This window comes from Nicotiana sylvestris, chromosome 3 (genome assembly GCF_000393655.2).
Source record: "Nicotiana sylvestris chromosome 3, ASM39365v2, whole genome shotgun sequence".
Lineage (NCBI taxonomy): Eukaryota > Viridiplantae > Streptophyta > Magnoliopsida > Solanales > Solanaceae > Nicotiana > Nicotiana sylvestris.
The window spans coordinates 150,218,816-150,234,492 of NC_091059.1; the positions used below are offsets into that span (position 1 = coordinate 150,218,816).

Sequence of the window (15,677 nt, forward strand, 5' to 3'; positions counted from 1 at the left end):
TGGTAGAACATGTGATGCCCAATAGCCTGCGCAACATTTAAAATATTTATTAAATAACGCTATATCACAATTATAAGATATTAATAAGTCACAAAAACATACCAGTACCTCGTGCCTCCCGGCGTATGGTCTGTACCGATTGCCAAGTACATGAATGGGGTTCCCGATCATCAGTCGGGTGTGACGGCGGTACCATGACGTATGCAGCTCAATAGTTGCCTCCTGGATATGCGAAGGTGGTGGCGGAATATGGTACTCTCACTGGTCCCAAATATGGGCCTGTTGCTCTAGCCATCCTACAAATGCATCGTCCACCCTGGTATGGTCATCCCGCTGATAATGTGTAGGCACCCATGCAGGCTCCCCCGGTATAAGCTGGGGACGGTGAAACTGGAGAAGCACACGCTCTGTGGCATGATGCTCAACCACATCGAAGAAGATCATCGGGATGGAAGTGCTCCAAAGCAGTCGGTCGACTGAGAAATAATCGGGCACCTAGGCTAGCAACTCGTCGTTGTATGGCGTCCAGATAAACTATAAAATAATAACATAAAAGTGAGTATGCACAACACAAGTGAATTTATAACAAGTAAGTTTAGGTACATATTTACCTGTCTGGCCACCAGCATATCTAACACATCCCTGACAAGGGGGAGATTATGATGAGCATCAGTCCCTCGGTAATTCCCACGTCGGAGAACCCACCTCGTAGCTAGAGGGAGAAACGGAGGTGCTACACCCGGCTCTAGTGGTGGTAAAGGTGGTTGCAACGGCAGGATCCGCTGTCAGGCCCAAACCTAAGATAAAAGGTTGACGTAAAATTTAAGAGCCATTTTGACCCTATAGAATTCAGAGTAATGAATAGAGTATTCGAAAATGTTGTCACCTATAGAAGCGGCAGAAAACCACATATGTCCACTTGGCTGCCCATGCTCGCCCGACACATACTCCTGTACAAGTATGCTAGAATAGCAGCACCCCAGTTGTACCGGGGTAACTCATCTAGCTGCTGCAGATGATGTAGAAAGCGCATACTCACTAGATTTCCCGAAGTTTTCGGGAACAAGACACCTCCAAAAAGAAGGAGTAACGCCAACCTCGTGTACCGCTCAATATGGATAGCCTCTGTCTCGCCGGTAATGTCTGGGTGCAATACCTCCATATGCTCTCTGATAGCTATCATAGAAACGCGACTGCCCCCTCTAAGTGCAGCCTTACCCTGTGGTCTGTAACTAGTATATTGCCTCATCAAATCTAAATACTAGGGACGCGCCATAGATCTCATGTACCGGGGTAGTGCAACGGCCAATCCAACTACATGCAGCCCATACAAAACCTGAACATCCTCAAGCGTGATGGTGGCCTCTCCAGTGGGCAAGTGAAAAGTGTGCGTCTCCTGTAGCCAGCGCTCTATCAACACCGTGATGAGAGACCAATCGAGTTGCACCCGCCCAATCTGAAAAATCCTAAGGAAGCCCGTAGCCTCGAGGCGATGGACTACGCGGGCATGGAAATGTCTCTACCTCAAAAAGTCCCACAAATCGTCAGGTCTCCTGGCGCGGAGAGTCTGATCCAATAAATGTCCCTCTCATACATAGGAGGACCTATGGTCGCCTTGCAACACTAATATCTGATCCTTGGTTGGTCCAGCATGCACAGGCGGCAAGTCCATATCATCTACTGTAATTTAAACAATATTAATTGTGTGTTTGTGTTATAATAAATTAAATAATTAATTATTTAATTGGACTAAGTAATTATCTATGGGTTCCAGGCTCGATATTTGAGGCCTGGTAGCACCAAGTTTTCCTTAATTATTATGTGTGTCAATTTCAATATTTTTAGAATTTTGTTAGTTTAATAAATTAAATAAGTAATTATTTAATTGGACTGAGTAATTATCTATGGGTTCCAGGATCGATATTTGAGGCCCGGTTGCACCAAGTTATCCTTAATTATTATGTGTGTCAATTTTAACATTTTTAAAATTTTGTTAGTTTAATAAATTAAATAATTAATTATTTAATTGGACTGAGTAATTATCTATGGGTTTCAGGCTCGATATTTGAGACCCGGCCGCACCAAACTATCCTTAATTAGTAATTATCTATGGGTTCCAAGCTCGATATTTGAGGCCCAGTAGCACCAAGTTATCCTTAATTTAAGTTTAAAATTTTGTTAGTTTAATAAATTAAATAATTAATTATTGAATTGGACTAAGTAATTATCTATGGGTTCCAGGCTCAATATTTGAGGCACGGTTGCACTAAGTTATCCTTAATTATTATGTGTGTCAATTTCAACATTTTTAGAATTTTGTTAGTTTAATAAATTAAATAATTAATTATTTAATTGGACTGAGTAATTATCTATGGGTTTCAGGCTTGATATTTGAGGCTCGGTCGCACCAAACTATCCTTAATTAGTAATTATCTATGGGTTTCAGGCTCGATATTTGAGGCTCAATAGCACCAAGTTATCCTTAATTATTATGTGTGTCAATTTCAATAAGTTTAAAATTTTGTTAGTTTAATAAATTAAATAATTAATTATTGAATTGGACTGAGTAATTATCTATGGGTTCCAGGCTCGATATTTGAGTTAATTTGACAACATATATTAATTTTTTATTTTTGTATGTTTATTTTTATAAATTAAATAATTAATTTTGTAAAGAGTAATTGGATAGAGTTTGTAGTTAGTACATACTTAAACTACAGCGACTCTACGCTAAAAGGCTCTATATTTTACTACGCTAAAAGACTTTATATTTTACTACGCTAAAATACTCTATATTTTACTTAATATTTTACTACGCTAAAAGGCTCTATATTTTACTACGCTAAAAGACCACTATTACATATAAAAATAACAAACATAACATACATATGAACAATAAATTAAATAAATAATTCAAGGCTAATAATTAACTATTTTTTGTCCCAAGGCTAATAATTTAATCCGGGTAAAATAACATACAAATTTAAACACAAACATAACACAAATCAACGTGAAAACACATTCAATAAAACAAATATGCATATGCTCTACGAGTTTCGACATAAACAAAATCGAAATACCTCGATTTAAGTTTTTTGAAATAGATCCAAAATGAATTTTTCAACCCGAAAGAAGGAATCCAAGGCTTGTGATGTGTGCGGGACCTATACTCTTCGCTTTTTGTGTACGGGTGGGGCCCAAGAATTTATTTTTTTTAAATCACGGGGTGGGGTGGACCAGCAGTGGTGGGGAACAATGGCTTCTGTCGTGAAGCCAAGGAAGAAGAAGGGTCCCTATAATTTATTATAGGAAAACGCGTTACAATACTACGTTTTCCTTAAACGCATTTATTATAGGAACAATGGCTTCTGGGCCCAAATATTATAGGAAAATGCAGTATTGTAGTGTATTTTCCTTAAAAAATTAATTTTTAAATAAAAAGCAGTATAATACTGCGTTTAACTTTAACGGCTAATTTTCCGTTAAAGTAAAACGCAATATTATACTGCGTTTTATGTATTTATGTAACTTTTTTTAACAGTAGAAATGTATTTTGTGCCATTTTTGGCACTATTTAAGTTTCGGACTCGTGTATATGTAACTTAAAGACCTGGAGATACTGTAATGTGAGACTGTCTGACTCAGTATTGGTATAGTAATTCCCAAGGGTGCATATATGGCAATAAGGAGAGAGAAAATACCAAAGTGATCTAATTAAACAGAGTTAAGGGTAGTGATTAATAATTAACTTAGCTCCCATCCTTTCTTGGGTGCCTAATAATAGACCTGCGGGACAATGAATATCAGAGAATTGGATCACTCCACGAGAGTTTTGGACGATCAGCTAATAGAAAAGAAAAGAATCGTACTACTTTGTTTACACGCAGATAATATTAACGGTAGTACTACAACAATATATCCAATGTGATGGGAGGGAGGTTAGTGTGTACGCAGACCTTACCCTTACCTTGTGAGGATAAGATAGAGAAGTTGTTTCCAATAGATCATCGACACATGAAAGTATAAGCACCACATTAATGAAAATATAGACAAAAAAGGACAGTACCAAGAAGCCATATAAAAGCAGAATAAAAACAACCAGATAGTAAGGTGATCAACAATGAAAGAAAACAACGGTTAGTCATAAAAAACTACTACCAACAGAAAGCGAGAGTGTGTGTCAATACTATTGCTATGACCACTCTAGACTACCTACTCTACTACCATAATCCTCGACCTCCATACCTTCCTATCAAGGTTCATGTCCTCGGTCAATTGAAGTTGCGCCATGTCTTGCCTAATCACATCTCCCAACCTCTTCTTTGGACTACCTCTACCTCTCCGTAGGACCTCTAATGTTAATCTCTCACACCTCCTTACCGGGGCGTCTGTGCTCCTCCTCCTCACATGACCAAACCTCCTAAGCCGCGCTTCCCGCATCGTGTCCTCAATAGGAGTCACACCCACCTTATCGCGAATAACCTCATTTCTAATCCTATCTAATCAGTTGTGCCCGCACGCACATCCATCTCAATATCCTCATCTATGTTACCTTCATCTTCTGGACATGAGCGATCTTGATTGACCAACACTCAGCCTCATACAACATTATTAGTCTGACCACCACTCTGTAAAGCTTACCCTTAACAGTAGTATTGTCGGGAAAAAAATATTTGGAGTATCGAGTTATGATAAGTCCTCTTGTTCAATAATTGGTACTCTGAAAGAATTAATGCCTAATGTTTAATGGTTGCTTAGAAGTTGAAAGATAGTTTGGTACAAATGGAAAAAGGACCACACAATGAATCGTGGAATTATTATGTGGATTATCTTCCCTTCCCAACTTTAAAATAGTCTTCCAAACCTGCATCTGCTGTCAGAGTAATATACATGTATATTCCAAGTGGGATTTAACTCTCATCTGGAGCTGGATACACTAATAAAACCTGGTGAGAGTCCGAATAAGTACTGCCTTTTATTTATTTTCTTAAATGGCGGTCTCATCAGCACGTAAAATGTATATCTGTTCGTCAAAACCCATTTAGATGGTCTTCCACAGTTATCATGGCTAAGACATAGACTTGGAATAATTTCTAGGAATAGACTACGAATAACTTCTAATCACTGTGAGACAAACAATTGAGATAGGACATCCTTGTGTACCAAATCACTAGCAACATAACACGCAGAATCTATTGCAGTAGTAGAACCACTAAGCGCTTAATGTGCAGATGACAAAAACAAAAGCCATAACAAACATTCATGTAACATATGTCAAAAACCATGAGAACAAAACTCGCAAATCACAGTAATATTTACACACCATTTTAGTGTCAACAAAGGTTACATCTACTGAATTTGACCTATCAATTTGCTTGACAAAGAACTTGGGATAAACCTGACCATGATAGATACTAATCAGCAACACAACAAATGGTAATTAGTTTGGCTATGGAGTTGGTAGTAGAAAACATAAAGTTTCTCACGAATTAGTAAATTACCTTGCCTCAACGTACTTACACTCTGTACAAAAGGATGGGTGCTAGTCTTGTCTCTTCAATAAAATTTGCTCCCCCCACCCCACCCCAACCCAAGGAAGCATCAAAGGAAATGTCCGGCGTAACCAGTAAGGGATCGTTTGTAGGAGGGATAAGGGATTATTAATTCCGGGATTAAATTTGAGATGAGTTTATCCCATATTTAATTGGGATAAAATTGGGGTATACTTAACAATCTCGAGATAACTAATGTTGTTTTCCAATCAAACAACACCTCAAAGTGAAAACTAGTACTGCAAATAAATGTCCTATGAAAGGAGTTGATTAATGACGGAGAAAACAGAATTGATCCCTCATATCACAAGTCAAGGACTCAAGTTTTTATGAAAAGGGAAAGGAAAACAGAGGATAAAGGATAAAACAAAACATGAATAAGCACTGGCACTATGCTGCATATATTAAAAGAAGTTCCTAATCAAACAAGCTCAATCCCAAGTCCTCGTCGTCGCTCTCCTCTTTTTTCTCCTCCTGCAAACACATAATCAATTACACACGTCATAATCTAAAAAAAAAATTAACGTTTTTCTCATCTGTTTACCAATCAAAAAACTTGTACATTCATAATAATATTGTGACTTTCTTACCTTTTTCTCCTCAGCGGCGGGAGCAGCAGCGGCAGCACCACCTCCGGCAACCGGCGCAGCAACGGCAACGGCTGCACCACCGCCACCTATCCCAACATTCAAGATGAGGTCCTCGACGTCCCTCTTCTCAAACAGCTTCGCAAAAAGGCTAGGCCAATAGGACTCCACTGAAATATTTGCTGCCTTCACCACCGTAGCAATCTTCTCAGCCTGAAATTCCATGTTCCATATTAAAAAAAAAACATTATGTAACTAACATTAGCTTTCATATGTAAGCAAGATTAATTAGCGGGTAACGAAAGATTATTACAGTGATGGGAATGCCATCATCGTAGAGAAGCAATGCAGCGTAGGTACAACCAAGTTCCCCAACTGATGACATTTTTGCACGATAGATCTAAATCTGAAACTGGAAAGGTATGAGAAAAATATAGCAAAATCGCTTTGAGAAGGAAAAGACGTTTTGATTATAGAAGAGTGGTAAATTAAGAGGTACGAAATATCAAGCCTAATCAAGGCGTACGTTACGGATTACAGGTAGCCTAGGTGTTGCCACGAATCTAACGGTTCTACGCAGAAATAGCTTTCCTGACCTTTATAATCGTTTTAGTAGTATCTTCAATATTTATTCTGCTATTTTCCCAACAGGGGCAAGTATCAATGTTTAAAAGAGTCCTTCGGAGACATCTTATAAAATTGGAACTATACAAGTATCAATGTTCGTTAGATTATATATGTCGTGTCCTTGTACTAGTTGTGAAAGGTAAATATGCATCAAATGTGTTGTACCACTTGAATTCAAATCGAATTGGTCAAGAATATGAAATGCCAATAATCACCTGTCCCATCTTAGTCGAAACCAGTCTCCATCTAAATTTTTTTCCCATGTAGTTACCTAAATTAACAGACGTGTCTTACACCCATTTTTTATAAAGCACCACACCTGTAAGCCGATAAGACAGACTACATCCTGCAATATTCATTCAAGGCCCGTCTTAATGTTATTAACTGGCTACCTCTTACACAGGCGTTTTCCGCAACAAAACTTCAGAGGTAGTTACAAGGATTATCAACAGAATAATACTTCATCATGGGTAAGTATTTAGGCGGAACATCAAAAGCTTCAATGAATGCCAACTTCGAAATGAGACAATCCGTTAGTCAACACTAAAATAGCAAACTCAACAAGCCAATGTCCAACTTTGATAGTCAGAACTCCACTAAGAAGCAAAACCACTTGAAAAAATAGCTCATACACGTTGATTGACCATAGACTACTAACAGCCGAGAGAACAGGATACTGCAGCTCTCAGATAAGAACACATATTACTAGTACAGACCTCCAAAGGTTCCACATTTAATACATAGCTCTAGTCCATAGCATATTCTAACCAAAACTAAGCACAAAGTTTTAGACTCTCCTTTCAAGAGGAGTACACCACTAAACAAATCTTGCATCAGCATCAGCCACTGTTTGATCGTGCCTGAAATATGACCATATTAAGCAAACATTAGAAAGGTCTTAAGGCACGGACAAATATAAATCATCCAAAGTTCTGATCAGTACTGTCTGCAACAAGACATAATTAAGCTTCTACCAGACTTAAAATCAAACATTAAATACAAAAACATAGCCTAACCTGCCGTGGTGATGCCGATCTGGACCTTGACAGTGACCTCGATATAGACCTAGACCTCGACCTTGACATTGATCTGGACCTGAACGCAAATGAAGAGCTCGAGGGTTTAAAAAACTTAAAAAGCTAAACTGAAAATAGAAAACAAAAGGCTATAATTAGTACCTACGACAACAATATTACGTAGCAATGCAATCTCATATACCTGGTTGGCTTAACAGGAGACGCAGATCTAGACTTCGGCGTTGGTGATCTCGAAAGTGATCGGCCGGGTGATTTGCTGCAGAAGATACTCCTGGTAAGACATCAAAAGGAAAAGGAATGTGCATAAACAGGCTCATTTATTATCTGGAACATCAATACCTCCTACTCCTCTTTGGACTTCTGCTTCTGCTCCTGCTCCTGCTCCTCTTTGGACTTCTGCTCCTACTGCGACTTCTTGAAGGACTTCGCTTGTATTCTTTCACCTATACGAAGGGGGGGAAAAATAAAGTGAGCATCAAACTAACATGCATTAACACGTTACATTGTGAAAACGAACATCCCTGCTACCACCCATACAATTAGGCAATCACCACCATCCCCCTTAAATATGTTGAGAGATTAAACATGAATTAAAGGATGTGTTCCCAAAAGTTCGGGTTGAAGGAAAAATAAAAAATGGTAGCATAAGGAAAAACAAAGATAGACAAATACCCGGATGTAGGTTCTTGTCCAAGGATTCCTGAACTCAGTATCATCAAGTTTCCTTATCTGAACAAGAAGAAAACATGTTAGCCATAAGCCTGGACTTTTCCAAAGGGAAATAATGAACAAATTAACTACTATCAATGGAGTTCAAAATTTAAACATTTGTGAGTACTGAAACTAGAACACAAGAATTACTCATATTTGAGGAAATTGTTAAAATCCAGAAAATAACCATGCTTCCAAATATTAATGAAACCAAGAACTTAAGGTTTTGGAAAAAGTAACCTTGCAAGTAGGGTTTGGACTCCTCAACAATAGAAGTAGATAGCAGCATCTAGACAAGTGTTTAAAACCATTAGATGGTGACGCTGAAAGAAACTTACAGCATACTTCATGTCTTCATAAGTTGTGTAGTCAACCATGCCAAAGGTACCTGATATGGATAATAAAATTCAGAACTACAGGCATAAACACAGCAAGAGAACAGAACACGAATGTCACCTAAAAACAGCTTTTCTGATTTATTTATCTTTGCTAAGGAGATTTCCTGAATATTTAATTCTCGCAAAAATAAAAATATAATATTTGCATTTTGTTCTTGCAGTCCATTTTTTTTTCAAAAGTTTGCTTGAAGCACAATAAAGGCCAAAAGCTAAGTGCATTGAAGCATGGCCTTCACCTTGCTGTCTCAGCACTTCACTACGAGCACCAAGGTGCTAGGCTCTACAAATCATTGACCATGCACTGTCTTGAAGAGGGCAAAACTAATATAGTTGGCAAAGTGATATATTAATCATCAAAGAATCAGTATAAATGAATAACATAGTGATTAGAATTAGAAAATTGGGAATTCAGAATTAAGAAAAATACATTAAATAATGAAGACCTTAAGCTGATATGCATTTAAATTAGAAATTAATTAAGGTTTTTGAACTAGAATGGCATGATTTTTATTCCATGCACTTAATTGAAGCTTTCTAATTCTTTTGTTCACATAAGTTATACTAGTTTCTCTGTAGCGATTTGCCCTTCCATGATATGTGTATTTTATTGTCTTTCTTCCTTCATTTGACAAAAACCCACTCTTTAGTTGCACTTAAATCCTCAGTAAACTTCGGCACTTTTTCTAATCTTTTTTGCCTTGGAGAACACCGTCGCATTCATGCAGTTTCTTCACCAGGATTCTGGGATTCTTGAGCATTGTGCAAATTCACACGTAAAATGATCCTGCAAGCTATGTCAACTCATACCTTCACTGTCACGAGAAACTTCAGCAAAGCACACTTCACCAGCTTTCCGCATATGATCCTGACACATTTCCAGCAGGTTACTGCAATTGCTACACATACGAGCCATCAAAAGCAAATATCTTAGCCATTTCACTTACCTTCAAATCTTGCCAAGAAGCAGAAGATGGAAGACCTCGAACAATAACTGTATATGTATGACAAGAAAAAGTTAAAGAGACATCTACATCATCAGGGACAATTACATCTACAGCATTCAAGACAGGAAACTTCATGAGACATCCAAACAAATTATAGCGGAACCTCGGTAATCAGAATGCCGAGAAACACCATAACGCCCTCCACCACCACTGCTGCCATAGCTGCCTCGGCGATCACTTGAAGATGATGGCCCTCTTCCTCCATGAGCAAGCTCAACCTATATCATGTATCAACCACGTGGATGCTCATATTTCCTACTTAGGTCTTTGTATCTATGAATATGACAGAACCAAGTAAGAATTGTTCTTACCCTCAGGCGACAGCCATCAAAGTTGTAACCATCTCTACCCCTGATGGCATCTTCTGCATCTCGAGAACTTTCAAACTAAAGAATAGAAAACAGAAAGGAAATCACAGACAATCAGCAAACAAAGGCAGTAATTGACAACAGCAATTCAACCCTCAAACTACAGAAAACCATATATATGTATATATACAAAATAAAAATACCTCCACAAAAGAAAAGCAAGGAGGGCGAGGTGGAATCTTCAACTCAATATCCAATATACGACCATACTGCAAAAGAGAGAATATCTAAAATCAGGAAGCAGCTTTCTAAGTTTATATAGTTTAGCAAGAATATATGCTAAACCAGCTCTACTTTCCAAGACAAGACTGAATGCTTCCAAATCAATGCCTCCAAACTGTTTACTCCCTATTGGGTAAATAGTATACTGGTGGTATTGACCACTAATGTCTAGCTTATATTACCAAGTAGGGAAGAAAGCACTCAGCCTCACACAGGAAATAAAAAGGACGATACAGTGTAGGATATCAAAGAAGTAGCATCCTCACCATTATGTTTTCAGCCATAACTTAATATGGGTACTGGTACTGCCACGGCTTAAGAGACTCACTTAAGCTTTCTCTTGCATAATTTTGCAAACAAGAAGCAAATCAAAATTTATCCATTTATACAGATGACATTGCTAAAATGAAATTCAGCGTACATCTCAGGATGCATTCGTGTGCAATGTAATCTCAAGCAAAGGCCATTGTATTTTTTTTAACAAGTATAATTTATGCACCAAATGTTGAGTCTAGATCCCTATGAGTTAAGTACAATTGATGTCTACATTCTCCTAAAAAAAAAGTCTTTGTAGCTGATAGTGTCTAAATAGGTGGAAGATGACCAACCTTATAAAATAGATCTTCAACTTCCGATTCCTTTATATCAGCTGGAAGGTTGCCAACATAAATCGTGCGTGAAAAACGGCCACTCATTCTCAGCAATGAAGGAAGAATTCACTGCAACACTGCACAAAGATGTAACTTATAAACAGTTGAACTTCCAGTTAAAACTGATGAGAAATAATTAAAACAATTACAATGCAAACTTCTATCATTCTGTATTTGACTTGACAATAACAGATTCAGGCCAAAAAATTATGAAGCAAACCAAGAGAGCAATCCTCCAATTGAGCTGTGCTCCACAAGCTCCATTGCCTAAATGCTCCATGATGCTCCAAAATAACAGATTCAAACAGAAAAATAATGAAACCAAGAGAGCAATCCCCCAGTTAAACTAAGCTCCACAAGCTCCATTGCTCATATGCTCCAAGATGCTCCAAATCAATAATTATTCGAATTAATATTTGATCTCCTCATCCACTCAATAACTATTGCAGATGATAGCTCTTCTGAGAGTGAGGAAGAACTTCCAACTATACATAAAAACCATAAACTCCACCCTGACTTGTCCCACTCCCCAAATACATCCCTAGGTATGATTCCAAAGCTCATTTTTGTCCAAGCGCTTGAAATCTATCATAAAGAAAGCATTCGTGTCATAAGATGAGGTAAGATCGCCATATACTTTATGCATTTTACCTTTTCTCAATTTACTTTTAAGACCTGAGAACCATCCTACAAGACATGCAATATATCCTTTCCTATTTAAGTTAACAGAAAACCAGTTTCCTGCAAATGATGTCATTTCCTGAACCCTAAGATAAGACACGAAAAAGGATTTCTAAGTAACCAGTGCTCAGTAAAACATTGCTAGAACTCTGGGGACAACTTCCAAGATAAGAATAGGATATGATTAAAATATTGTCCGTGGAAAAGGATTCACTTTGGCAACAATTAAATCATCTTCAATATTTGGTTGGGTCTAAAAATAGAGTATGTATGGGAATCGTAAAAGATGAAAGACAGTGCTTTGGTGATATCTTTTAAAGCTAAAGTTGACAAAAATGTTTAATAGTTGGCTGAAGCAAGTCATATAGTAAGATTCAGAATATTTGCACTTCATCAAAAAAAAAAAAAAAGGTTCGGAATATCCTCAGAGGAAAATGACTAACTAATAGTTACTTTAACCCTTTGCTGGAGAATTTTTCAACAAATAAAAGTAACCAAACACACCCCTGACATTCAAGAATTTTCTTATTACACAAGTAAAAAAAAAAATCTTTTCATGACATCTTGCAATTCCAGCATTCCAATTATTTCCTGACAGTCTCGCCCTTTGGAGCAAGTGTGATGTTATGGTTGAAGCTCTCTGCAGGGGAAATATGCTAATATTTGAAAATAGAACTTCACTGTTGCTTAACACAAGTAACATCACCTCAGGAGGTAAGACCAAAAAAAATTGGAGCTTTTCTAGCAAAAGACGATAAATGCTGAAAAACAACACCAAAAACAAAACAAACTCTAGGGATAAATGTATGAACCCATTCTGCCACGAACATAAATCAATTCGCAACACAAGGAAGGCAGGAAATACAGAAATATCGGAAGCCGATGAGCATTTTAATAGATTCGTAACTAGGGTTTCTTCCCGTCTCGACCCTTTCCAGGGAATGGTGATCAACAATGTACCCTAAAAGTAGAACAGTGTGGTGAGGAAGAATCCATTAGATATTACCTGGATTATCAATTAGGGTTTGATGAAATTGGCGATCAGCTTCTTCTCCGCTTCTTACCGGGTTCTCTCCTAGTGCTGCACTCGTGACTCGTCGTCGTTAGAGCTCGTGATTTTAGGGCTTTTTGGGCTATAAAGCGCACGGTGTAGATTTATGGGCTTTTTTCACTTTTAGCCCGCTCCAAAAATTATTTACGTTCTGTAGCCGAAAAAACGTATAAAATTTATATAATTTTTATATATAATATATAAAATATATAAATATACAAAAAATATATACTTTTTTAATTAATAGTTTGAGAGCGACTATACAGTATCATTTTTCCTATATTTATTACCTCGATTTTGCTTTATTTTCTTTTAACCCCTTCTGTTTGACTGTTTACAGGTTTTCTCTTTTCGTACTTAAGCGGTTGTTTGGTTATCGGGATTAGGATTATAAAAGCGAAATAAAATTTAAATTTTAGTATTTATTTGATATTTAGTTATTGAGTATTAACTAATATGGATATAAAATTTATATCAAAATGATGGTATTGGACAACCGATAGCGAATGTGGGATAATAATCTTAGAATTATAATTTTAGGATTATTAATCCCTAAATAACTTTCTCTGGAACCAAAAGACCCCTCAAAATTTTGATTGAGAAAAGTCATAGTCGTGTTATATATGAGATTTACTTAACTATAGCTAACATTTCATATGGCATCTATCCACAAATGGTGAAGTTTTTGAGACTGCAGACTAGCAACGAGGTTTTATAAAACGTGAAATGTATTAAGGATATTAATGAAATATAACGCCTTCGATAAATAAAGCGAGTTATACTGATCCTTAAAGAGGTAAGTCTAACCCATATTGAAATAAATGAGATATTAATTTAAAATTAAATTTTTATATGCAAAAAATTACTGACCGTGTATCAAATTAGTAGGTTATTGATGTAAGGATTAGTAATAAAAAATTGTAATAAGTGATTACTAGTGCATGAATTGTATTGCATGGATTAAAATAGACATTGTATTTACGTTTTAAATGTTATTTAATACATAAAGGTTATTTTGGTTGTTTCAATACGTATATTACTAAGCCATATTTTTTTTTGTCAAAAGGGAAATTATATATATCAAAAACTACATTACAAAGTGCTGGTTAGCTGGGGGTATTGTAATCCCCCCCTAAAACGGACATGTTCTTCCAGTGTATCAATATTACATGTCAAAAAATATCAGGTTACTTCAGTTCCTAGGATGTCTGCCCAAAATAATTCATTTGTAAACATCGGAGGAACTGTTAGCATGGTAGTTCTTCCAAAAAATTCTATTTTTGCTCCCTCTTTTACCAATGCATCGGCCACTCTATTTTGCTCTTTGTAACAGTCTCTCACTACTACTCCATCCTTTGGATCAACAACCTGTGTTCACATATAATAGGAACATAAGTTATATTTCCAGTGATTAGCAACCTTATTACCTATGCCGAGTCTGTAGCTACTTCCAGCGGTATCCATTCATTTTGTTTTGCAATTTGGAGACTTTTTAGCAATGCAATTAACTCTGACACGGTGTTGGTGGTGTGTGGCATGTTTTCCATATACCCCAGAACTCAGTCTTCATTATGTGTCCTAAATACCCCACTAATTCCTCCAATGCCTAGGTTACCCTTAGTCGCCCCATCAGTGTATAGTGCTCCCTCATTGGGGGCTCCCATTTAACTCTGATAGGAAAAAACTTCCTAATCACTCCTTTGTGTGCTATTGTGTAGTACTTAGTTGAGTTGGCAATAATGTTGTCAGTTGAGATGGTATCTTCCTTATTATTAAATAGATTATAGTTCCTCGTTAGCCAAATGTGCCAGAAGCAGAAAGGGATAATAGTTTCTCATAAGATAATGTTATTAAAGGACAGTTTCCTTAACTTATTCCATGTGGTTGGCCATAATTGGGCTAAAAAGATAGGATTCGATTGTTGGCTTTCAATAGTTCCTTCTGATATTAGATCATGCTAGAATTGGGTTGCATTGGGGCATTCAAGGATGATGTGATCACTACTTTTAGGAATGGTAGAGCAGAAACAACATGCAAGGTTGCACTTGATTCCAATTATGTGTAGGAAAGCACCAGTGGGAACCTGTCATGTGCAAGCAGCTAGATGAAGGTTTTTATTTTGTTTGGAACTTTTAACCTCCACATCCAGCTGAAGTTAACCCATTCCTCATTCATCAGAAGCTTATTGTTGTTGCTAAGGAAGGCATAGGCTGATTTGGTGGTAAAGGAACCATTTTGAGTCAGCCCCCAAATTAACATATCTTCCTTGGCAGAGTTTATAGGGATGAATGTGGATTTGATTGAGTTGGTTATATTCTCATGGAGGTTCATGGAGATGGATGAAGTATTTCAATTTTCAGAATTATAGATAGTGTCCACTTTGGTAGGAATATCATTGGGGTAAGTGGACCCTCAATCATGTCCCTAATGGTTGGATGATTGGGAATCCAGGCATCATTAAGGAAGCTCGCCCTATTTCCTTTGTGGAACACACATCTATTGGCCTTATTACATGTATCTCAACCTTTGAGGATACATTGCCAGATTGGGGACTTATGCTTCCTAAAGGTATGTTTCCAGTTACAATGTTTGGAGATGAGGACTCTAGCCCACAAGCTAGAGGTGTTGTGGTAAATCCTCCAGGCCAGTCCAGCATGGGAGGCTTTGTTCTTGCATTCAGTTTTCTATAATCCTAGCCCACCATGAGATTTCTGCTTAGTGATTTTGTCATAGTTGACCAAGTGCATTTTCTTCTTATTTGGTGTAGTACTCCAGATAAAATTCCCTTG

At 37.3% G+C, this 15,677-nt stretch overlaps 2 protein-coding genes across 5 annotated transcripts; both read right to left on the minus strand.

Moving 5' to 3' along the window:
- Positions 1 to 5,792: 5,792 nt before the first annotated feature.
- On the minus strand, positions 5,793 to 6,686 carry LOC104242682 (large ribosomal subunit protein P1-like). Its single transcript, XM_009797758.2, has 3 exons — positions 6,453 to 6,686; positions 6,143 to 6,352; positions 5,793 to 6,026 (listed from the first exon to the last, which is right to left on the minus strand). The coding sequence occupies exons 1-3, from the start codon at positions 6,522 to 6,524 to the stop codon at positions 5,970 to 5,972; spliced, it is 339 nt and encodes a 112-aa protein (XP_009796060.1). The 5' UTR covers positions 6,525 to 6,686; the 3' UTR covers positions 5,793 to 5,969.
- Positions 6,687 to 7,243: 557 nt separating this feature from the next.
- On the minus strand, positions 7,244 to 12,949 carry LOC104242681 (serine/arginine-rich splicing factor SR34A-like). 4 transcript variants are annotated; one of them, XM_009797756.2, is made up of 14 exons: positions 12,844 to 12,949; positions 11,377 to 11,741; positions 11,115 to 11,233; positions 10,428 to 10,493; positions 10,228 to 10,302; positions 10,020 to 10,134; positions 9,857 to 9,903; positions 9,720 to 9,777; positions 8,853 to 8,902; positions 8,476 to 8,532; positions 8,143 to 8,246; positions 7,985 to 8,059; positions 7,783 to 7,861; positions 7,244 to 7,626 (listed from the first exon to the last, which is right to left on the minus strand). In XM_009797756.2, the coding sequence occupies exons 3-14, from the start codon at positions 11,199 to 11,201 to the stop codon at positions 7,606 to 7,608; spliced, it is 834 nt and encodes a 277-aa protein (XP_009796058.1). In that variant the 5' UTR covers positions 11,202 to 11,233; positions 11,377 to 11,741; positions 12,844 to 12,949; the 3' UTR covers positions 7,244 to 7,605. The 4 variants fall into 4 exon arrangements, with proteins under 4 accessions (XP_009796058.1, XP_009796057.1, XP_070027181.1 ...); XM_009797755.2 differs by lacking the exon at positions 11,377 to 11,741 and having other exon boundaries at positions 12,844 to 12,947; XM_070171080.1 differs by lacking the exons at positions 11,377 to 11,741; positions 12,844 to 12,949 and adding an exon at positions 11,306 to 11,329.
- Between the last annotated feature and the right edge of the window lie 2,728 nt (positions 12,950 to 15,677).